The sequence below is a fragment of the Odontesthes bonariensis genome, chromosome 23 (genome assembly GCF_027942865.1).
Source record: "Odontesthes bonariensis isolate fOdoBon6 chromosome 23, fOdoBon6.hap1, whole genome shotgun sequence".
Classification (NCBI taxonomy): Eukaryota; Metazoa; Chordata; class Actinopteri; order Atheriniformes; family Atherinopsidae; genus Odontesthes; species Odontesthes bonariensis.
In genome coordinates this window covers 12,904,803-12,929,531 of record NC_134528.1, presented here as the reverse complement: position 1 = coordinate 12,929,531, position 24,729 = coordinate 12,904,803, and the positions used below count along the sequence as shown (strand labels likewise).

Below are 24,729 nucleotides of genomic sequence, written 5' to 3'. Positions count from 1 at the left end.
CAAAAAACAAAAATTTCTTGCTATAAAACAATGAGGCAGGCTAACAAACAGCAGTTTTACATTGGGATCCGCATCAAAATACAAAATCAAGTCAATAAAGTGCAAACAAATTCAGGAAAGAATTAAAAAATGTTCCCAAAAATTAAGAAAACAGCTCATTATTGTTGCTAAGTTACAACCGCTTTCTGGAGCTTCAAGCTTTCCAAACACTATTCTTGTTATTCTTTTCTTTTAGCTTCATTTCTGACAGCCAATTCAATTAGGCTGGATATCTGTGGGTGTAAAAACAGGCAACATGACAAACTGAGAAGATGGATGGCAACCTTTGCCTCACCATTACAATCACAATTGGGTCGCATTGGAGCTCAATCTATTGCCATATTACAAGCTGTAGCAAAATGAACACAGCAGCACAGGGTCATAACTAAACACCCTCTATGGAACAGTTCAGCTGTTCAAAGCGGATCTGGATGCTAGATTTTTAATTTTCTGCAACTGGCGGTCAAGACTCATTTTGGTTAATACACTGCGCCATATAGTAAAACAACAAATCAAAAAATAAATTCATAGGCAGAGTGAGACTATTTTATTTAATCAAATGTTTTATTTTCGGAAATTAAGGCATGGAGACTCATCAGCCACATGACCTTAATGGCAGCCTGTGGGTACGTGCTGTCTGGCTGAACCTCTTTTGGAGTCACTAGGCGCCAAGGATGGTCTGAGCTGTTGGTAAATGAAGGAGTAGAGGCTGATGTCGGGGCGACGACCGAGGCAGCTTCTGCACACTGAGCTGTAGTACTGCCCCAGAAGATCATACACCTCCCCTGTGAAGGAGACGAGAAGATTGTTTAAATTGTCTAGTCTATATCGTGGGCTGATGCTCCGGCAAAAAAAAAAAAAAAAAACAGTTTAGAGGATTAATAATTGGTTCTAAACTGTTTCCTGAGATCATGTCATTATGAATAAAACTTAATGAGAATCACATCCTTGAAAAAGCATTTAAAAAGTGGGGGAAAAAATATGAAAAAATGGAACAAGAAGCAGACAGGATATCTGTTCGCCTTACCAACACTGATGTTCCTCTGAGAGAGGAAAGAGTGCATGTGGTGGACATCTGTCATGAGTTGGCTGTCACCAAAGGTGAAGTAAGCTACATCTCGGCCCGCCTCTGCAGCTGCCAACATCTGTAGCAGAGCTGAAGAAAGAGAAGACAGTTTCACTGCACTACATGGGCCGGCCAGGATTTTATACTGATGATTCTCATCCTTAAGAAGGTTAACAAACATGAATGACTAATTATTAAAAAGATAAAATGATACAGTAAAGTTTGTTAAAAAAGATACAAATTGAATTAACATCTCTTTTTCCATTTTTTTTCCTCACATTTTCTTTGCTTGTAAAAATGCAACAAAGGCCATCCAGTTGCTTGTGTCTTGTTGAAGGCTGAGCTGGATAGGTCTCTATAGCGTGTACAGTAGAAGGTACATAATCAGGGGAATAGGTCTCACCCCCACAGAGAACCCTGGATCAGTTACAAAGAAAAGCCAGGACTGGCCCCAGAGAGCTGTGAATATTTTAAGAGACTGGAAATATGTCTGCTAATTAATTAAAGTTGGAACACTGCGAAGGTAATGAGGAAAACTGAATCAACACTTCTAAAAACAGGGCTAAGCTGAATCTACATCTACATTATAGCAGTTTTTCTCGCCTGCTCAGTTTCAACAGTTTTCCTGTTAATAAAAAAACAACAACAAAAAAAAAAAAACCTGGTGGTTATCAGGGGGCACAGAAAGTAAATCCAGAGAACAGCATCTGAATTATAAGGCTCTTCCCCAGAGGCATGTCATTAAGCAGACAGTAGGTGATTGTGCCTATTAGAGGGCAGTATCTTGCTGTGGCTACTTAATAAATATGCACTGATGCATGTGCAGTTTCTTTCTGAGACCGAGAGATCTAAGTCACAGAGAGCGAGAAGCAGAGCTACCATGGAAAAAAAAAATCCTTAAGCTCCCTGCTCAGGGACACTGACACAAGGCGCAGACAGAAAGCTGTAATAGATTGATGAACTAAAGTAGGCGATCAATTTCACTATTAATGCAACATATTAACTTTGTCATTTGATCAATAGAAGGAAGGCAACGAATAGGCCTTAAGTAAATGAAAGCATTCCCAGAAGACAAATGGATACCGATACTGCTCTGCTGAAGCTTTTCAATGTGAAATTCATTTAGCTATTTTTGAGGAGAAGAGTCCAATTATATGGCCAAGTGCGCCAGGATGATCTGAGACATTTTCTCGTCAATGTTACATCTGCGCTTACCTTTGAGATGCGTGTCGCCTCCAAAGACCCCACAGCCCCAGTTTCCTGTTGCCACTGCAAAGAGATTTTGACTTTCCTCCTTAGGGCGAGCAAAGCCACAGTAAGCCTAAATGAAGGTAAGCAAAGAGAATATTGAGGGCAGTATATTAGAAAGGCAAATGTAGGGGGTCACGTGGGACCGACAAGCACGATGGTCAGAAAATTCTGAGCTCTTCACAAATCCCCAAATTTAACCAATTTTACGGGCTCCTTTAATTTAAAATTTAACATTAATCGACGGCGGAGGAGTAACAGTCTAAAATATGTCGAAAAACAAAATTAAGCCACCATCTCCAAATACTTCTCCCAATGGGAAACGTCTGAAGCCGAGCATGGATGCTAATAGCAGTGACACTATCCTGCTAGCACTTGAGCAACAACAAGCCAGAATGGAGGCTATGGTGGAGAGGGTTCTTCATACCGAACTTCGTGGTGTGAAAGACTCAGTCAATGCACTACAAAAGGACTTGGTGGAACATATGACAGCGATGAAAGGCCTTGGTGAGAAAGTGGATCGCATTCAAGCAGAAACTAGGGGGCTGAAGCGTGATTTTGTTACTGTCAAAACTGACGTGGAACGGCTTGAAGAAAAGCTGGCAGAATTGGATGATCGGGGAAGAAGTAACAATGTGAGGCTAGTGAATTTAGCAGCTAACAGAGAGGGAGGAGACGCCATCAGATTCCTGCAGGAAATGCTGCCTAAATGGATCCCTTCTCTTGGAACAAAAGTCGTACAAATTGAAAGGGCACATCGAATCTACTCCACCAAAAAGCCCAATAGTCTTCAAACCCTCATATTCAAAGTCCTAAACTACCAGGATCGGCAGGCCATTCTACAGGGTGCCAGACGGGCCAGGAAAGACAACACTCCAATCGTGGACGAGGGCAGGGAGCTGCTGTTCTTCGCCGACTACAGCAAGTACACCAGCGACAAGAGGGCAGCGTTCAAAGCTGTGCGGAAGGACCTATGGGCGAAAGGTTTATCTACATTCCTGATCTACCCTGCTATCCTACGAGTTTCCTATCGAGGCCAGGAGTTGTCGTTTGGGACAGTACAAGAAGCGGAGAAGTTCAGCAGTGAGCTACCCAGACGAGCGACCAGCTCCCCGAGAAGGATGCTAACGTTCCCTGCACTGAGCGGGGATGGCATGGATATGAATGCTAACATGGAGGAAGGCGCATCGGCTGCCACTGACTGATTTGAACTTGGACTGTGTTGCATGCCAGTTCTAGACGAGGATGGCGAAGGTTGAACATTTCTGCAAGTATTCGTAAGCATATCATAATGCATGCATGACATATTCACCCTTTTATATGGGAGCTTTCAGTTCAGAAGGCTATTCAGGTTCACGTTAAATCAGCTCTTTTTTTTAAAAAAGAACCTACATTGAGGTTGTTGTTTTTTTTTTTGTCTTGTTTCTTACTCATTCGCATGATAAGCTTTTTTTTCTTTTTTTTTTATACGACGGCTACTACTTAATAATGGGGCTTATTTTAATGTTTCTTGTGTTTATGGGGAAAGTGAGATGAGGATTTTGACTACGTGATGTGGTTTACACGGGTCTGTGCTAGACAGTTGTGGGGGGGATGGGGGGATGGGGGGGTGGGAGGGTACTGGGGGGAGGTAACCTTAGATACAGGATCAATGACTCAAAATACTTTCTTGTACCGGACACAAGATTAATATCGGACGACAATGGTTAAGTTATCATTATTATGTTGGAACGTTAAAGGTCTTAATACCAAAACAAAGCGTGTGAAGTGTTTGGGCTTCCTGCGACGCCACAATGTAGACATCGCGTGCATTACTGAGTCTCACCTGAAGATAGAGGACGTTTCGCGCATGCAGGATAAAACATACAAAATCGCTGTTTCCTCCAGTGCTCTATCTAAAACGAAAGGTTCAATGATTATAGTTAAACGGAATCTAGATCTGGTTATTGAGAAAACAATGACATATCAAAGTGACTTTGGCCTGGGTCGTCTGTCCTTAATTTGTACTTCAATCCAAGGGAAGAAAATCGCCTTTGCATCAATATACGCGCCCTCCGTGTATGATGCCTCATTTTTCCCCTGGCTCTCAGCCAGTCTGTTATCATTTTCAGAATATGAGTTGATTATTGCAGGCGACATGAATGCAGTGCTTGATGTCAAATTAGACAGGTCCTCTCATGTAGTGTCTGCTGCACAACATCAGGCATCTAGTGGCCTAAATGCATTCTTAACCAACCTTAATCTTTTTGACGCATGGCGTTCACGCCATCCAGATGTCAGAGATTACACATTCTTCTCCTCTAGTCACAAAACCTTTTCCAGAATTGACCATGTTTTCCTATCACATTCTCTTAACCCAGCCGTACATTCTTGCTCTATTCTACCAATGACAATATCTGATCATAATCCTGTTCAAGTCGAAATTGATGTGGGGATCAAAATTACAAAATCACAGAGGTGGAGATTTAATACTACCCTTTTGCAAAATGAAACATTTCTTACTGCATTTAAAACAGGACTACTTGACTTTTTATCCATTAACAGGGACTCTGTCTCTGATCCTATATTTGTTTGGATGGCTACAAAGGGATTTATAAGGAGTTTTTGTATGTCCTTTTCATCTAATTTAAATAAAGTCAGAACTCAGAGAGTAAAAATATTGGAGCAACGATGCAATATACTTGAAGTTCAACTTAAGAAATGCTATAGTCGGTCAGTAGAAAATAGTTTAACAGCAACCAAACGTGAACTGAATGATATATTAAAAAGAAAAGCAGAATTCCTCATACACAGAGTTAGACAGAAATACTACTTCCATGGCAGTAGGCCTAGCAAACTTCTTGCATTGAAATTAAAACAGAGTGAGAAATATGCATCCATAAATTCTATTAGGTCACCAGGAAAGGAACTAGTTTTTGATCCAAAAGAAATAAATAAATTATTTAAGTCTTTTTACCAAGACTTGTATTCTCCTACTGGATCATTTGAACTGGGCAGATGCCATACGTTTTTGGATGCCTTAAATATGCCCCGTTTAGAACAAACAGAATCTGAGGAATTGGGTAAGCCTATCTCTCTGGAAGAACTCCTTAAAGCTGTGAGAAGTCTGACCAGGGGGAAAACACCTGGACCCGATGGTATCCCTCCAGAGCTGTTAATACAGTTTTGGGACAGCCTAGGCCCAGTATTGTTGGAGGCCATACATGCGGCGGTGGACCAGGGTCATTTTCATGACCATATGAATACCGCACTCATATCTCTGATACCAAAGAAAGGCAAAGATCAGACTGAATGTGGCAACTATAGGCCTATTTCTTTAATAAACTCTGATCTAAAGTTATACTCAAAAGTTCTGGCCTCAAGATTGGATAATTATATGGGGAAACTCATACATTTTGATCAGACAGGGTTTATGAAAGGACGCTTAGCTGCAGATAATATACGCCGCTTGCTCCATATTATTCATCATTCTCATGAGGCAGATTCCCCGGCTGCAGCTCTATCACTAGACACGGCCAAGGCGTTTGACACAGTCAGCTGGGATTATTTATGGGTGGCTATGGATAAATTTGGTTTGGGACCCAAGTTTATTGATATGGTTAAAGTTCTATACGGAAACCCCTCAGCGATGGTATGCACTAATGGCTTACACTCTGATCCATTTTCAGTTCATAGAGGAACACGTCAGGGTTCACCTCTTTCTCCTGCCTTGTTCCTTCTGTCCATTGAACCGTTCGCACAGTTTTTCAGACAATATCAGGATATTACACCTATCCAAATCAAAGGGTCGAGGCATGTGATATCTTTGTTCGCGGATGATATTATCTTGTATATGTCAGACTTGCAGAAATCCCTCCACGGTTTACTACCCATATTTGATGAATTTGAGGCTATGTCTGGTTATAAAATTAACTGGGACAAGTCTGCATTAATGCCACTCAATAACATGGCCAGGAAGGTTGTAATACCCTCCGTGATCCCTGTAAAATCAGAGTTAACTTATTTAGGTATACATGTTAAGACGTCACTCTCTGAAATTATTAAGTGTAATTATGAAAAAATACTCAAAGATGTACAACAGAACCTTGCTACGTGGAGCAAAATGCCAGGTTCCTTACAAACTAGAATATCTGTAATAAAAATGAATGTCCTCCCCCGAATAAATTTTATTAGCATGATGCTTCCACTGCCACCTCCAACTGATTATTGGAAAAGAGTAGATGTTCTTTTACGTAAGTTTATATGGGATGGGAAACACCCTAGAATTCGCTTCTCCACTTTACAACGTGCCAAGGATGATGGAGGACTCTCACTGCCAAATTTCAAATTGTACCATCAAGCTTTCCAATTACGTCCTTTGAAAATTTGGTTAGACACATCACCAACCTCCTGGAGGGAGATTGAAGAAGGCCTGGTGCATCCTATAAGGCTCCAAGATGTATTATTCTCCACTTTGTCTAAAACTAAACATATTGACTTTGGTCCCATAATACAGTATACAATTAGAAATTTCAGAGGAATAGAAAAGCAGGTTAGATGTGACAAGAAAGCACACACGCACACTCCTCTCTGGAATAATTATGGTCTGACTTCTGGTAAGATGCCTTTTCAATCTCATTCATGGGCTTCTTGTGGTCTTCATACGCTGGGTGATATATACAACAGGAATGGACTGATGAGCTTCCAAAATCTTTGTCAACTTTTTGATATTCCTAAATCCTCATTTTTTCTCTATCTCCAGTTGCGGTCAGCACTACGTGCTTATGGAGTACCATGGGACTCAAATGTGCAAATCCACCCTGTTATTTATAAATTACGAATTTCTCCCTGCAGAGGATTTGTCACCTTTTCATATCGATGGCTCTTAGAATCTTCTTACTCTACCCTCTCTGTAGCAGCTAAGTGGGAAAGCGATCTTGAGACAGACTCTATAGACTGGGAAGGGGTATGGGATAATGTTTTCAGTGCATCAAAGAACCCTAATCACCAGTTGATCCATTTCAAGTTTTGTCACAGGGCGTACTGGACGCCCATTGATAGGTTTCATGCGAAGCACACAAACAGCCTATGCTGTAGTCTATGTAACAAAGATATTCCAGGTACCTATAAACATATGGTATGGGATTGTGAAGAGGTTAAGTCTTTTTGGAAAAAGGTAACTTTAATCCTATCTGAATTATTAGAAATAGAGATTCCATTACAACCAAGTTTGTTGTTACTGAATGATGACTCACAGTTTGAATGTACAGAGAAACAGCAAAAAGTGTGGCTTGCAGGCCTAACAGCAGCAAAAAAACTAATTGTTCAGAGGTGGATCCCTCCACACAAGCTTCATGTTAAAAAATGGTTGTTGTACTTTCAAGATGTTATAATGATGGAACTCTCTACTGCAAGAATCCATGGGGCAAGAGTTTCAACAATACAAATGTGGGAAAGAACTGCAGAGGGGGTTACAGACTTGCTGGCGAATCATGCACAATGAGATGTCTCACATGCTTTCTTTTGTGTGTGTTTTTTTTAAAATTTATTTTGATTTATTTATTTATTTTTTATTTATTTATTTATTTATTTTTTCTCTTTCTACATTTTGATACTTGATGTCATTATAGCATTAGGTAAAAAATACATGCCTTGACTACTGTTAATTGTAACTTAACTTTTTCTTTTCTTTTATTTCGCTTATGACCTAATGGGTCATGTGATGTGTATCTAAGGTTGGGGTGGGGTGGGTGGGTGTTGATCATTGATTTGTAATGCTCCTGTTTCCCATCTTGGGATTTTGTTCATAAATAAAAAACAGTGAATCATAAAAAAAAAAAGAAAGGCAAATGTAAAACCAATGAATGGTTGAGCTGTACATTGACACTGTACTCATATGAATCATTAGCATTATGCAGTGTACTGCCGAAAGCAGTCTCCACCCTGTGAGCATTAACTAACATTTGCTACGTTACATGTAGGCAAAGGTAAAGGCTCAAACTGTGAAAGAGTGGTTCAGGGAGCACACCTCATCCTTTTCACACATGGATTGTTCGCATAATAAATAATAAACAATAAATGTGGTGGTTGGCTTGGGAGCACATGCATTTCTATCATTGTGCCATTTCACACCTATTCACTCAATTGTGTTGGTATTAAATGGGTGTGGCTTGTATGTATTAATAATTGAAAAATACCCACATATGCAGCCCACTGCATTTGACATGACAGATCAGGGGGGTTATAAGCAGAATTAAAAATTATGTCAAAAGCTGGTCAAATGAAAGACCTGAGTGGTCTCTAATTATTCGTTCTCCCATTGGAATAAAATGCATAGTGAAAATGAACTGTACGTGCCCATCCTGACCAGCCATAAATTCTTCTTGTGAAAGGGCAAATATGACAGTTCACTGAACAATACTCAAAAGGGGATTGATCTTCGTGTTGGTGCATTCTTCACACCCTTGTCAGAACTGTCAAACTCCTCCATGCTTTTTGACAGCTGACCTGACAACATCAACATCTTGATTTTTTCATTACAAATAGGCATTATCCTCCAGGAAGATGACATATATGGAAAAACTCCTGTTTAAAAAGATGTTCATTCCAGTCTGTTCTGGGCATTATGAACAGCATAATGATTTAGATCATGTTAATTCTCAACAAAAGACATTTCTCAGTGTGACATTAAACCATAATTCATATAATAATCCTAATAACAGTAAAAATGAGTCAAAACGAACTCAGCGCAAACTAAACACAAAATGAAATGTACATAAAAAGAGCATTCACGGCTGCCATAAAATGATATGGAGTCATTAGTATAGGGGATCAAAACACAACATCTGAGAGCTTTCGCCACATGAAACTAATATATGAAACTTTATGAAGATATAAAGTTTCCTTTTGTTATTTTCATCCAAACTAATATCAAGTGCAGAATATAGTATCCATGTTTTATGACATGCCAAGCAGGGAAACTGAGAGACACAAGAAAAGGGGGAAAAAAATAGAAAAAAGATAACCTTGTTAAGTTCTCTGTTGATTCTCTCTGGTTGAAACTGTTCGAGAAAGTTCCTGAAGTGTAGAGCATCCATGGCAACTATCTCCGTGCACCTTCTCTGCCAGGCATCACTGAAAAGAATGGTTTTGAACTGTTTTAGCACAACACAATGAGTAGATTCAAGTCAATGCATCATTTCCTGCAAGTTCTCTACGAGAGAAATAAAAAGCTTTACAGGATATAATAAAACACGTATAGACTAGAATGGTGAGTAAAAATGGCAGGCTAGCATGCTGATGTTGAGCAGGCAAAACGTTTATTAGAATCTAAACTTAAACCAGAATACTAGACAGATTTCATGTTTAACATTATGATGAAATGTTAGTGGTAATAGGCAGATAATCTATCCGTAGCTGGTGAGATATTACAAATACTTCAACCTATTTGTAGCTCAAGAAGAAACCCCATGTGAACATCATCCATCTAACGGATTTGAGGTGGGAAACCAAACAGTCAACCAATCAAAATGAGTGGCTTAAACATAGGTTTTATTGGTTATCTTAAAAAGTTAAGTGCATATGCATTAAATACCTTGGAGTTGTGTCCTGGTAGCTGCCATCCCACTGGTAGGTCTGAGCATAGCCTGTATATTTACTGTACTGCTGAGTTCCTAATAGAAGGACACATCAATCAAGCTTCCTTGCCAAGCGAGAAGAAACACATAAATCAGAATTTATTCTTAACATAATCAGAACTGAAGACAGCTTTCTCTTGTGCTTGAGATGCAAAACTGAACAGTGAGCAAGAAAACACTCTTCAGGAACATAAATAAATCAATTCGCCTCGACATGCCTTGCCTTGTATTAATATACACATTCATTTTGTGTCAGTTTTACTGTAATAACAGCCACAAAGTAAAAGCAACGATATCAACTAACTTCTTTTATGGGTAAAATATGCCACAAATTAACATTAACAATTCATTGACATTCATTAGTACCTGGCTGTTGAGAGCAATTGCTGAGATGCTTCATGCATAGGTCTAATAAATAACCCAGGTTATTCATAGTGTAGGCTTCAACAGCAGCTCACTCCACTAAACAGGACTGTCCACTAAATCAACCAACCTTTCTCTATAAGTAATCAACAAAATCACTTTAATAAGACAGTGAAATACCTATTCTAGTCAAACAGCGTGTCTCTAAAGCAAAGAGAGAGAAAGACTCCGAAACAAAACTGCTGCCGCCAATCATAAAACACAATTGGCTCACGTAGAGACAAAGAAATGTTATGCATTGTACATCTCAGTTATACAACTGAGAAGCTTCAGTCCCATCAAAGCGCAGACTTTGGATTGTCAAAATATTGTTTTGCTTAATGGCTGGTAAAATTAACGCCTGATACTTCAAAAATAAACAGTCATACTGAGGTGAAGCGGCAACAACTGTTCATGATTCTGATCAGTCTCAGGTTACACCCACATTTACATTCATACATTTCCAAACATTGAATACAAAGCTCTTTATAATGTTGTTATATTCCTAATCAGATGTAAAAATTCACCACTGACAAGAAAAAAGATGGCCTTTTATTGGTGTTTATTTTGCATAAACTTGACATTTATTGGTTCTCCAAGAACAAACTCTAAAATTAACCATTTTTGCATTTGAAAGGAACATTCTTAAGGAAAACAATGAATTATGTTTATGTTTTTATGCAAGCTAAATGTCCTTTTGAAAATTATGTTTAGATGGAAGTAGATCAAACCTGGCCTGAAAAAGACCTGTCTGGCTGCCGGAATTATTTCTAAATAACAAACAATAAAAATCAGGAAGTACGATTTGCAATATGCCAAAGGTTGTTCCATTCATGTGTAAATGCATGAAAACGAAGAGGCTCGTGTTTGTGGTGGACCAGACACTGAAAGGTCAGGAGAATATCTCAACTGGGCAAGACAATGAGAGTTTTAATGCTTTATTTCCTTCTTTTTTTTTTTTTTAATGCGAGCGAACAGTAACACAACAGTTTTTCATCTAAGAAATAGAAAACAGTAAAATACAGAAAGTGTATTTGTCTATAATTACAGGAACCACACAATAAAAACTCCAAGGTTTTAAACAGGAATAATGCTCATAGTGTAAAGCTAGAACTTGTTTTACTGGACACGGTGGAGAAAAAAACTCCCCCCGGCACCCGTCTCCTGCTTAGATCGAGCATTCGCTGTTTTCTTCTGGTCAGAACTGCCATCAGTGAATCATACGACTTCTCCTTGATGCTATTTATACTTTTGACCGCCACAATGGCAGCCAGATATCTAATAATCAGGGAAAATCCAATTAGCTGGGGCACTTTTGTGAATTTCAGTGCAGCGGTACGATCCATTAGAAACGGTTCTGTATGCCAAGACCTCTCACGGGGGGATATGATTTACCACATAACCACAATGCAGCTCAGGCTTGGACTTTTACAACAGGGGACAAGGGATACAGGCTTGGTTTAATAAAGATGATGGAATGGTAGAGTCCATTAGTGGAGCAGCTCTTGGGCCGGTCTTCCACCTATAATTAATTCTGGGCCCAAGTAATAAAGTTAAGTGGTGTAAGTGGAGGCATGGGAGAGATGGTCGACAAGCAATATGAAGGTGACTTTGCAAAAGTGGGGAGCTGCGGTATGTTTGGTGGTTATGTCATTTATGTCTCACTTCCTGTTTTTATTGGCTTTTTTTTTTGGGCGATATTTGCATTTTTGATACGTATAATAGAAGAACGTGCATTTCCAATTGTTCACGTTTGAAACATAAAATTAGCTGTTTTACTGATGAATTTCTTTTTGTGTGTAGGCAAATTGTGTACAGACAGTTTTATTGTTCTTTCTTTTTTTCTGCTCGAATCTGTGCAAGTCAAAGAGGTGAGAGTAAAAAATATTTTTAAAAGCTGTAAAACCAACACAATAAGTTGAATAAACCCTAAAATTTGCCATGAACTACCTTGTGTTTTATTAGGAAAAACAAATGTATTTTAAGGGGAAAATTGAAGAAACGTTTCTTGAAACTAAGACTACACAATATTAGAAAACAATGTTTTATATCATTGTGATAATGTAAAAAAAAACTTTAACATATAGTGCTAATGTTAGGTATCTTAACAAGGGCTGCATTACACTTCTGCAGCTGTACATGCTGGTTAGTTGCAGAACATGCACAAAAGCAGAGCAACTTCTAAGTGGAACACCTTTAATCATTAATACACCCTGATTGTGCTATTTCAAGCAAAGATGTCTTTGGGATATTGATATTGAGCATACTGATAATGCAAAAAAAGATAAATTCTCAATATATCGCGCAGCCCTACTTGAAACATAAAACAAACTTTAGGTTGCGATGATATAGAAGCGAGTAAAACACGAGCCTTTATGAGAGCTCCTGTGTATCCAGTGAGCATGTTTACATGACACCAGAAAAAATGTATGATAAAACTGGACTTTTAAAATGCATGTAAACATGTCAGTTCGAACTAAACTGTACGACTTTACTGCATGTGAACACTCAACTAGACTAGAGGCCTAGGCACTCCGCACATGCTCCAAAGAGCCATGTTTTTGTAAAAACAATGAAGCAGACATATATATTAACGCAACCAAATGCTGCAAAAATTACAACTGGATGTGTATTAGCTTTGTTTTGACTAGCTTGTACCATATTAAACTGGTTCTCTAGCCTCTTCGTCAGACCTAATCAAACTGCGACAACAGTCCTGACAAGATAGATTTAAAAAGGTGGAAAAACAGACAGGTGCCATCAGCCTCCTGCAGGGACCCCTCCAGTCTACCTCTTGTTACTGGGTCTCTACAGGCGTCTCACAGCCTTGTTTGTGGTAAACATTCACTTGTGAAGTATAGTCAGTGGGAATAATTCAAGACAAAAACCCAACAGAGCAATCAGCACAGCCAAGTCTCCATCAGCCTACTCGACTGTTTGCAGCCAATCAAAAGGAAGCTTGTGACAAGGGCAGACAGAAAAAACAGACACAACAACTGCCATAAACATCCTTCAGTGTCTTTCAGAGTCCGAATGGGGTAAATTGAAGCTGTGCAAAGTGTACTCCATGCTGTGTTTGACTAGAAAGGCGCACAATTTTTCTTCTGTCAAATTATAGGTTCAGTGTGAGAAAAGGGCATTACAGATCTGATCTGGATCAAAGGACTAATTTGTGAATTATTGAACAGTATGAATCATTTAGTGGAAATAATTATGTAATTAACCAGACGGGGGAGAGTTTGTTTTCACCGACCTGTGATGATGAGACATTCATTATGGTCCAAGGCTTCAGTGAAGAGACGAGAAACAATTAGCTCGGGGTTAACGAGAAAACGGATTTCCTCTTGAACAAGGCCAGAACTGGTGACTCCTCCTCCCACAAACTTGTTGGCAAAATCGACCTGCAAATTAAGTCAGATGTTTGATGAGAAAGGAAACATTATGGAACATCCATAAGGATTTTCAGTCATGTGATCAAATTGCTATTTAAAAAAAAGTTTAAAAGTAAGATTGTCTCAGATAGTCAAAAAAAAAAAAAAACTCCCAATCTTGCACAACAAGAGAAAAACACATCTCTGCCCCTTTTATTCTATTTGTGACAAAATCTGTGACAAGCTGATTGGGAAGGTGGCCTGAGGTGCTGGCATTACTCAGACAATCTGTCCACCGTGCCAAAATGAGCTCTGAGCTCTCCCTGGGAGCAACACTTAAGTGTGCGGCTGCCAGTAGGAAATATCAAATCAAAGAGAGCAGTGCCACCGTGCAAGTAAATATCCTCCTCCAGTCATAATAAACTGCTAAACTCATTTTCATTTTTATTTCAGACTGTTTATGATTCACATCTTGTTGTTTCAGCCTGGACACAATTGATTATTCTAGTCTGAAAGCAGCCAAGTGGAAAATATAATGTCAAATTTTCTGGACTGACAGTTGTTACTCATTGGCTTATAGTCAGCCCAAACCAGCCCCATAACAACCTCAGAAAGATGCTACAAAAGGATGGGCACCCTGAGAGCAAATCTGCCCAAACTGGTCACTCAACACAGGGACAGCAAGCCAGCCTCCAAAGTCTGCTTTGACAAGCTGTCAGTGCCTCAACCTTACCCCCACCCCAGCAGAGCATCCATCAATCGGAGCTACAGCGTGCCCCATAGCTGGCCATGTGTGTACATCAACTGTCAGTTTGTGGCAAGTGGAGGCAAACAAAAGGTGAAAGCCAGAGCGGGCCATTCTGACAGTGCAGAGGAAGCACGGCCGACAAAGAGAGCAGAAGAGGGCCAGAAGCCTCGACCCCAGTCCCAGAACACACTCCCTCTGGCATGTCACAGGCTCCCTCAAAGGCCCTTTCAGCAGGAGTAAGCATTCTGGGTGGAAGACTCCACAATGAGGTGACACAGTGACTGACTTCAACAGGGGGAAAAGAGGATGTGCTTGACCAACACTTCCTTTAAGAAAAAGAAGTTTCTGCAAATTCAGGTCCCTAAGCAGCACACTATCATGTCGTCTCTCTACAAATGTACAGTCCTTGTAGCTTTTCTTACCTGAAGCATGCCATAACCGTCATCTTCAATGGTCCCTTCACATGCAATGTGAAGTTTTGTGAGCTGAGTCTGCGAGCTGAAACATGAAGATTGTTTTCCAGTTATCATCTATAACTAAGGTGATGGATCTTTGCTTTCCTCAAAACAGCCATGTGATTTAACATAATTCAACATTTCATTTTTTCACACCTTCTCCAATTTGGTGGCTTATCCAACCTTTTCCGGGTGAATGTTACAAGTCCAGTGGGCGCTGTGGGACAAACAAAAAAAATGTCAAAAAGTCTCTTCTGTGTCTTATTTCAAGAGAATAAGATGGCAATACTGCTACATTTCACTTGAATCACTAAAATTAGATCTGACCACCTACTTTGCTCTGTGACACTTTTAAAGTAGCACATCAGGGTTTTCAGCTTTTCAATCTTCCTTGAAGAGGAGCCCTCAAACAGCCTGCAGGCAACGAGAAATAATGGATAACATTCATTCATTCATTGCTGCTATACATTATGACATAAAACCCAGTATGGTTTAACATGGAAACTCAGCCTTCCACCAACTCAACAAACTAAAGCTGGGACCAGCAAAGATTTCTCCCTGCATATAACCAGTGCTGTAGGGACACATGACCTCCATTTTAGCCATGTGAGTTCAGTCAGGCTTTAACTTTTGACATGAATTAGTTCATCTCTCACTCAGCTTCCTTTTTAGTCACTAGCCGATTATGTAGGAGCTCCTTCGCTGTTACGACAACGATGTTGCCCCAGGCTGGCCATCACAAGACGACACTCATGCCATTTCACAGCACTCAAACAAAAAGGAAGAGAGAGGGAAACAGGGATCCCTCTCTGGGGATACATTAGGAAGCCCTGTGTCCCTTTTGCAAAAGTGTCCTCAGGAGGCAAAAGGTTGTAACACACATACTTACATACAAAGCTGATGCCAGAGAGGCGCAGTGGATAGATTTGAATGCACTCTAAGCATTAAGCTCACAAACTCTCTCTAAAGCTAACTTTACAAAGAGCCCCAGAGCCCACCTCACATGCCACAATGAAAAGGAGGAAAATTTCATGGGAAGGAACTGAAATACTGACAAAAGCTTGGTGCACTGAAAGCCCTTCAAGGCTGAGAAAGTCATTCATTGAACTCAACTCCAGCTTTCATTTCTCTTTTTTTGTCAGAGTAGCCCCTAGAAGCAATCATGCCTCTTGTAGTCCGTAGGGAAAATCTCTTTGACATAAGCTAGCCACTAGCGGCAGGAGCCATTTAGTAACAAAATGCGATCTAGTCTTTGGGGAAAAAGAGAATTATTACAAAATTATATAACTTCAAAACACCTCGTGCTGATGTGTAGAAAGCTATGATATAACCATAGCTATATGAGTAACTGCACTTGGTATAACACCTGGTACCATTAGCACAAGCAAACAATAAAAAAAAAAAAGCACTTTCAGCACTTGATGTCCGGCTTGCACTTATTTGGTGATTTAGTGGACTTTTTGGCAACAAAAAAGAAAAAGATGACACTGACTTTCCTTTCAAATTACAAAAAAACCTTCACATGAATTAAATTTTGTTGTGATTGAAAATAGTACCTCCTACAAAATAGCCAGTGGCCGTCTCTATTGTCAAAAGCAGTCATCTGACTCGATGTTAATCTAATTTCCAAGTCCATTTAGGTAATTACACTGCGATGCCATCAGATAAGGGGGACATGACTGAGCAGAGATCTACATGCAGATTTTACATTGCACCATCCTCATTGATAAGTTCTACAGTGAAAGTTTGCAGAGATGAAGAAAATACCCAAAGGTCTGTCAAGTGTAATGGCTCTAGTTAACAAAAAGAAAGATATTTATAAATCTGGAAAAACTCCCAGTTACTACAGCAAAACATGATGATGAAGAGATGTTGTCCTGGAATAAGCAGGAGACACGGTACCAGCTAATTAACACATTAACAGAATAAATTGTTGAATACTTTATTGTCCAGCGAGAGGATAAAATGGTAAGGGAGAAATTATTATAGCATCCCTTGATGAAGATGTAACTTGTTGTCACTGAAGCATAATTTACAACCTGATTCCGTATCTTTAAACACGTTGAGTTAGAGTGCCAACGTCCACATATTACCTGAAAAAGTTGATGTCTGGGTAGTTGCGGTACTCAGTGTTTCTAGTGTTCCGTCGAGGGAAGGTACAGAAGAAGGCGTTGGCGAGCAGACATGCCACCTGCTCCTGAGACATGGTGATGGAGTGGTTCATGCCTGCTTTCAGGAGGGGTAATGGCTAGAGGAGAAACAGCGGTGCAACGCTAGAAGGTCAAAATTATTTATTTCGTCAATTTACAAAACAGACATAAAAGTGTGCTGCATAGATGCAGCAATTTGGAACCACTCTGTGCTGCTTTAAACAACCACTATGATTATAAACAGGGTACTTTCAAGCTTGTGCACATAATGCCAACATAGATGTGGGTTTAGAAATAAACAACACATATGAAAAAGCTCTGCTGCAATAACAACGCAGAAGCATGTCACATCAAGACAACAAGCCGACGGGAAACATTATACTAGACAGAAAGGTCATAGATAAAACGGAAATGGTGGATTTTATAGTCAAATTGTAGAGGGGTGAAATAAAACTTTCAACACAATAAAATACAGAACAAAACTTTCTGACAGAGTAACGTCCTTCCATACATTTCTCTGGATATTTTATGCATTTGTATGTCCCACTTTGAGTGTTAAATAAATAGTCTAGAAATAAAAAATAAAACAAATTTAAAATAAAAATCTATGATAGGCTGCTTGGTCAAATGAATACACAAAAACCTTTTAAATAAGATTAAACACCCAGATGACCAAAAGCTCGTTTGGTTGCTTAGCAATTTGAAATTATTACTATTTAATTTCACAAGATTGTTTGCCGTGTCGTAACCTTTGGGATCAGCCTGCAATGGTGACCCACTATGTCACGCACCAGTGTGTCTATGTCCATTGGTTAGATATTGGTGTTACCTTTGTGCAGAGCTCAGATGCTCTCAGTGCTAATTGCACCATGTCTGGCAGTAGGGAGTCAAACAGATGTTCAGCAGCATCAGGCTCCAAGACCTTGGAGAGAGCAACAGATTTGTTTATGTTTGTTGTTTTGCCAAAAAATGCAGCTGTGACATCATTAGCTGTCTGGGTTGATTAGTCCGAGACACATACATTTTATTAAGTCTAATCGAAAATGTTGAAATCATGCACAGCGTTTCATGTTATGGAGTAAGAATAGTGCTGACATATCAGCAGTGCAGAACATCAAAGGGACAACATCGAACTATCGAACCTACAACCCTGTGAATGCAGACGGAAAACAAGACGAGAAAACAGATAAGCTCTCATTTGTACAATCTGGATTGATTAAAGTTGAGGTTTAGTTCAGCTGGACAGTTCATTTATAATAATAACACCACAACCAAATATTAAAGCGACAAATTCACCATCCGTGACTCATTCTATAGTCAACAGACAATATATACTACTGGTATCGCCCGCTGTGGTGGCTACAAAATGTCAAAATGATCAATCACAAAGCAGTTTCAAGGTTGCACAGCCATGCCAACTGATTAAGCAGCCTTCCTGGAAGAGATGCAAATGACCAAATGCTTGAAATAAAAAGGACAGTGTTTGCCTGAGACAAGGAGCCTTGGCTGGCGATTTAGCCTTGGATATTTATATCATGGCAAAGGAAGCCTGACTAAACACTGTCGTAAGTAACGACCTGGCTGACATCATAAACTGGTCTTATGGGTGTAATAAATGAAGCCAGTTGACAGGGGGAAACAGCAGATATAGTTGAGGTAATATAAGGCAAGCTCTTTAAATCAGTGCGTGAAGACAGTGCATCAAATCAGCTGAGCTAACTGTCTGTATGACTAGATATGGCTCTGTACATCACACCAGACTGACAAAGCAATCAAGTTAGATGTAAGATGTGAGAGGTGAGAAACCCGAGCCGTGGACCCCAGGAAGAGTAGACCTAGTGGCACCAATCGGGGATTTCAATAAAGAATAAAGCTACCACACAGTTTTAACGCAACTCACACTCCTGTTTGTATTCCAAAAGGTCTGAGCAATAAAGCGGTCTGTGTGAGTGTGTATGGGAATGGGTGACGTTATCAAATTAAGATTTTGTGCTCAAAACTTTAAAAACAGAACTGGTTGTGCTGCTGAAAGAAAAATTAACAGACCAAAACCGCCCATGAACAGCCGTTCTGTTATTCAAAAGGAATATGTGCTGGTATGAATATTCAATGAAGGTTCCTGGGCTGTCACTCCTTGCTATTCATGCTTACTTTACTCTGACAGTGAAAATCGTTCTGCTACAGTCTGGCACAGTAACTGCGAAGAAGTCACAAAGAAACAAAATGTGCAACATTGTATCTGCATTATATATGCACTATTTGCTTTTCAGAGAGCCTTTGGTGATTTCACTTTATTTTATTTCCATCTATAGCTATGTGAAGCACTTTGTAACATTTATCAAGAGTGCTAAAAAATACAGTTTACTGTTATTATTACTTTTTCTATTCAAAAATAACAAACACTACAATCTAGACAGTATAAGAGATTATTTATAATATATTACGGAGACTGAACCGAGTGGCTTCTTACCCTCCATCGTATTAGACAGTTATTACCTGTAATTAACAAAGCCCCTCACTTAAATCAAACTCTATCTAATAATTTTGATATTTTGCAGGTAAATGCATCCCATTCCCAATCTTGCACCAATAAATAAAACTTAGCCTGTGGCCACAGCCTCTCACTGAGTCTAGGTTCTGTCTAAGAGTTCCTATAACAACATAATTCATGACACACAGTACATGGAACACACAGCTGATTTGACAATACATGGCTGGAATAAAGCATTTTCTGGGATCTAATATCAGCTATTTTCATTTCTGACAAGTCGGTAAATGTGACCTTTTGTTTAAAGATTCAATTATTTCTCTAAACTTCCACTTTTCTTTGTTAAGGCTGCAATATTCCCCTCCATCGCAAAATCCATTACTGCTCTTGTGTACTACAAACACATGAAATACTGACATTCATGAATAAGGCCTTGTATGCACTTTTCCATGTGGAACGCGAGTATCATTGAGCGTGCAGCTGAGTGCTTCAATAACATCAGGTTTAATTCTTATATCACTCATGTCAAAATACAGCTATCTGAAATGGAAAATTCCTGTCCCTTTAATGGTCCAGACATTCAGCCCTGCCTGAATCTCCAAACAGGATGACGCAGAGTGCATTAAGACAACAGATGATGGATGGCAAGACTGGCGAAGACACTGGTGAATCTGAGCAACGACCAATGAACCAACAATGCACAGGGCCATCTACTGCTTATTTAGGTCTTGGGCTATAAAGAAAATAACTAAGCACTGCGTAAAAGTAACAAAAATCCCACAAACATCACCCAATACACATACAAATTGACTTAATTCTAATATTGTACATAATTTATTTAATCTATTGTTGCAAAAATAACAAATGATTGAGAGAAAAGACTAAATATAAAGACCAGACCTTAAAATTTAGCCCTCCATTTGTAATAGCATGAAAAACTATGTGGTCTCAATGGAATTAGTTTGCATTGTGAATTACATTGCATGATTACTTGATGTTAGGTCACAGCGTAGACAAACAATTGTGAATAAAAAGCAGCAAGAGACTGAATACCTCCACCAAGGGGTGAAGGAAATCCTCAGCATCAAAAGGTAATCACCTCTAAGTTGGACTATACCTCATTTAGAGCAGTCAGAACACATCTGAAACTAATGACTATGGTTTAATTGCAATTTCAACAAAACTCCAACTCTCCACCAACTTGCATGAAATACGGCTCGCGAGCTGTTGCATCATCTTGGTAAGAAAGGCCAAAAAAAATAAATAAATAACCCCTATAATCAAATTTCTCTCTTTCTGTATTTGTGAGACCAAATTGAACCAGTCACAATACATCTATAATTTTAATCTTTTTGTCCTCATAAAGCACAACCAACCATGGAACTAGTCAAACCTCGTCTGGCAGCATTGTCCTCAAACAAGTATTTTCAGTAGCTGTGGTTTATTTTTTCTTACATAAAGCAACTAGCTTGTCTCTCAGTCACTTTACATGTCAGACCCTTTATACGGCACAAAAAGCATCCGTACATGACTGCACATTACAGAAGAGCAGAACAAATTTTTTAAAATGGCTGCATAGCTGTAAAGATTACTTTTTGCACAAGAAGCTGTGAAGTTGACAAACCTACTTATTCACATAGCAGTTTATTGCTGTTTATATACCAGGTCAATGAGAAGCACCAATGTAGTTTATGATGCCTTCTGTTTGAGGATTAAGTGTCATAATTGGACACTTGATGATTAACTAGTCTACAGATAATCTTTTAAGATATTTTGTATTTACAAGCCTATATGCCAGTATCCACTGTAGTGTAGAGATTACTTTTCCGATCAACATAAAATGTTTTAAATGCATGTGGGATCAGCGGGATTCAATATACTGTAATCACATTTAAATATATGATGTTTACCTCAGTGCTGTACAAACGCAATGCTGTGAAGTCCCATTTTTTGGCGTGTGAGGCACTATATTTCAATACTGCTTTCTGAAACAAAACAAAAACATTTCACAATTACAATATGTGTGTATAAAACAACAAATCATCTCAAAGATTCAACTTCTGAGGCTGTGTAGCTCTCTGTTTGTGGACCTATGATGCCATCTTATGGCATAGTCTAGTAACAACACCTAAAGGGTCTATGCTGCTTTTAGTTATCCTTATATGATTGATCTAATCTTTATAGGAGGAAATCTTTAACCAGACAACTTGTGCAATGGAAAATTGATGGCAGACGAAATTTACATCAAAACAGAGCATATATATTAAATACTTAAATTTATTATATATACTTGCCCTCAACTCAAGTGCACTTTCAAAATTCTTGTTTAAAGTTTCCTTGATCAGCTCCCACCGACTCTTATTCTGCAGTACTTGTGTTTCCTGTGGAAGCATAAACAGTGTTAGGTCTCTGCAGTGTGAATTCAGTTCAGCTTTATATTATTAATCCATTAACATGCAACTATACAACAACACCGTTGGACCCATGTATCTTAATTGTGCCTTATACAACTGTCCATACGGCTGTTTTTGCAGAGGAAGAGATATAAACAAAATTAACATTACTGTTGCTGCTGTTTAAAAACATAATCCACATCGTATACAGTATGAGCACCATGACTTGTAGTATCTTTTAACATTTTACCATAAGAGATTAAGTGATAGCTTGAATTAGCATTTCAGTTCGAATTTAATTTCAACCAAATATGTACTGGCGTGTGTGTTCAGTCAGGCATATGCGAGGACAACATGACACGTACTACAGAAGATGTGTATAGTTTGTTAGATGAAATGCAGTTGATAACATCCTTTAACATGTCATTTATATACTTTTATATTCACAATTGTTTACTAAAATGCTTTTAATTTTTTTGGTGTTTCTTTGGTTTTGGTATTTGATTTTCGTTTATTATAATGGAAGGTCTATAAACACCTGAATGCTTACCTCATCTTCTACAGGAAACAAGTTGCTGCTGGAGCAGGGCATCTTGACATGGACATCGTCCCAGGTATCCATAAACTTAGTAGGATATGGAACAGGAATGTTACCTCTCTGAAGAAGGTCTGTCTGTGAATGTGAGCCAAAATAAATTACATTAGCACATGCAGTACACATATGCACACAAATGAGCCATGTCGCCAGTAAAATATATCAGAAACTCAAAGAAGTTCAAGTCAGAATTTTGATTATCAAGATAAATCTGTGTTCTTTTTGTCATAGGATCTTGTTTCAAACTACAAACTGGATTCACACATAACAATAAAAAGTAACACTTTTCAGTAACCTTCATAATGTTAAAAGCTTTGTAATATCATCAATATTTTAAATGATCTATTGAATTAAGCATTAAATCTTCTGTACATGCAATGAAATTATCACAAGAGCATGAAAACATTGATAAACTTCTTGAAATTATTCATTTGAAATACACAAGACTTAATTTTGCTTCTGACAATCTATTCAAAATTCTAAAATTGTGACAGGATCAGACACTTTCACTGTGTCTTTGCTGTGATTTGTACAGTATATAAAAGAAAATAGTGCTCCTACCCTTATCAACACAGTGTGCTGGTAAGGTATATTCTTTAGAGGAGGAAGAACCCCTCCGCATTCTGGCATTCTCTTTAGCTCACTGATTGGCGTCCCCAGCCATTTGACGTCAGCTGATGATGTTTCTTTGTCTGCATCTTGTTGCTCTGAAGACTTATCAGGCACGCTCCGTCTTACAGGTAAATTCTGAGATGAAGAACCTGAGAAGAAGTCTGTTATTTTGGTACTGTGTTTGGCAGAGCCCTCAGAGTTTATTGAGCATCTTTCCATTTCTTGCTTTTCTAATCCATCTTCAGTGCGGGAGAGGGCCTGTATAAGCCCACTCCCTGCAGAATCCACAGAAGCTGGTGACACAGGACAGTCTTGATTCAAGCTTTGTGGGGTTAAGGGTTGGGTTTCTCCATCCGTATCAGAGACAACAGATTTTTCAGCATCTCTGCTATCTAAAGACTGAGCTGAAGTGCTTTGAAAGCCATCATCATCGGTCATATCTACATTATCGTGGTTTTGGCAATCCTCAGTTGTCCTTTGACTTTTAGAGGGCTTGACTAACCACCGCTCAAGAGTATTTCTCAACTTCTGCTGTTGCTTGGGTCCGGTTCTTTGAAGGGAACCTTTTGTCTTTACACCTCGCAAACCACCCGCTCCAGTCTTTGGTGGTGTATCCATCTTGGTCTCTGTTCTATTTTCCCTTCCTTCTTGAGGTATAATCACATTACCTGTATTGTGACTATATAAAGATGGCCCTAAAAAACAAAAAATACATTTTTTAAAAATTGTTTGTCACACAATCTGCTTGTATGATATTGATATTATCAAACAAAGTACCTTTATGGGAATACGAATGTGATGTTGGAATATATGTCCCAACTCTATGTCTCTTTGCTGATGGTTCAAAATCTGTCAATGCAGTCATTCTACAAAACAACCAAGCAGCAAATAAGACTTGTCCAACTAATGTGGATCAGACGAGCAAATTAAACATGAGAAATAGTACATGTGAACTCACAACACAGCTTGAGCAGACACCAAAAACAACGGGGACTTTGGTATTGTCCAGACTCGGTTCAATGACAATTCTTTTTTCAGTTGTCTAGCAAAACTTAAAATACCGAATGAAGCCATACATGACAATGTATCTCAGGAGAGCACACAATAGCTCCTAAGTTATAGACATAGTTTCCAGTCTAACTAGTCAAGGGTTGCTAAAAAAATAATAAAAGAAAATCACAGTTTCTATTCTTTCCTATTCAGCCTTGAATCACTGCCAAAAGACAGGCTGACAGAATTAGTAGCAACTCAGTCAGCCAAAGCTTATTGTTAGCATAAATGCTAACAAGCTTTATACTACAACTGGCTGTAAAAACTACCGAAAAAGAATCGTGAGCTGGAAAAACGTGAGCATTTAAGTAGACAGTGTATAGAGTGGTACCTGTCTATTACAGAAATGATTAGAACCACTGTATAATAGCATTTGCTGGTCTTTTGTTATTGTTAAAATACACAGCCGATCTTTTCAGTATTAAAGAAGAAATGCTAATGTTCACCGGCGACGTTGACCAACATCAAAACAACACTTCCGTGTGTGTATGTGACG

General features: G+C 38.9%; 1 protein-coding gene across 1 annotated transcript; it reads right to left on the bottom strand.

The window, feature by feature from the left end:
* Nucleotides 1-21: 21 nt before the first annotated feature.
* Nucleotides 22-24,709, bottom strand: LOC142374065 (poly(ADP-ribose) glycohydrolase). The gene is made up of 17 exons (XM_075457572.1): nt 24,142-24,709; nt 23,961-24,049; nt 23,133-23,878; nt 22,527-22,649; nt 21,878-21,964; nt 21,494-21,568; nt 17,925-18,017; nt 17,039-17,193; nt 15,280-15,359; nt 15,102-15,162; nt 14,913-14,988; nt 13,625-13,772; nt 9,927-10,005; nt 9,358-9,466; nt 2,321-2,426; nt 1,067-1,195; nt 22-824 (listed from the first exon to the last, which is right to left on the bottom strand). Exons 1-17 carry the CDS (start codon nt 24,255-24,257, stop codon nt 649-651), a joined length of 2,448 nt encoding a protein of 815 aa, XP_075313687.1. The 5' UTR covers nt 24,258-24,709; the 3' UTR covers nt 22-648.
* Nucleotides 24,710-24,729: the final 20 nt, after the last annotated feature.

Excerpts from the sequence above, each read along its gene's own strand:
- LOC142374065 (XM_075457572.1), bottom strand. The coding sequence starts at position 24,257 with ATGGCTTCATTCGGTATTTTAAGTTTTGCTAGACAACTGAAAAAAGAA. Across the intron at positions 14,989-15,101 it reads AAGCCACCAAATTGGAGAAG|CTCGCAGACTCAGCTCACAA; the intron begins GTGTGAAAAAAT and ends TTCATGTTTCAG. Across the intron at positions 1,196-2,320 it reads AGGCGACACGCATCTCAAAG|CTCTGCTACAGATGTTGGCA; the intron begins GTAAGCGCAGAT and ends CTCTTTCTTCAG.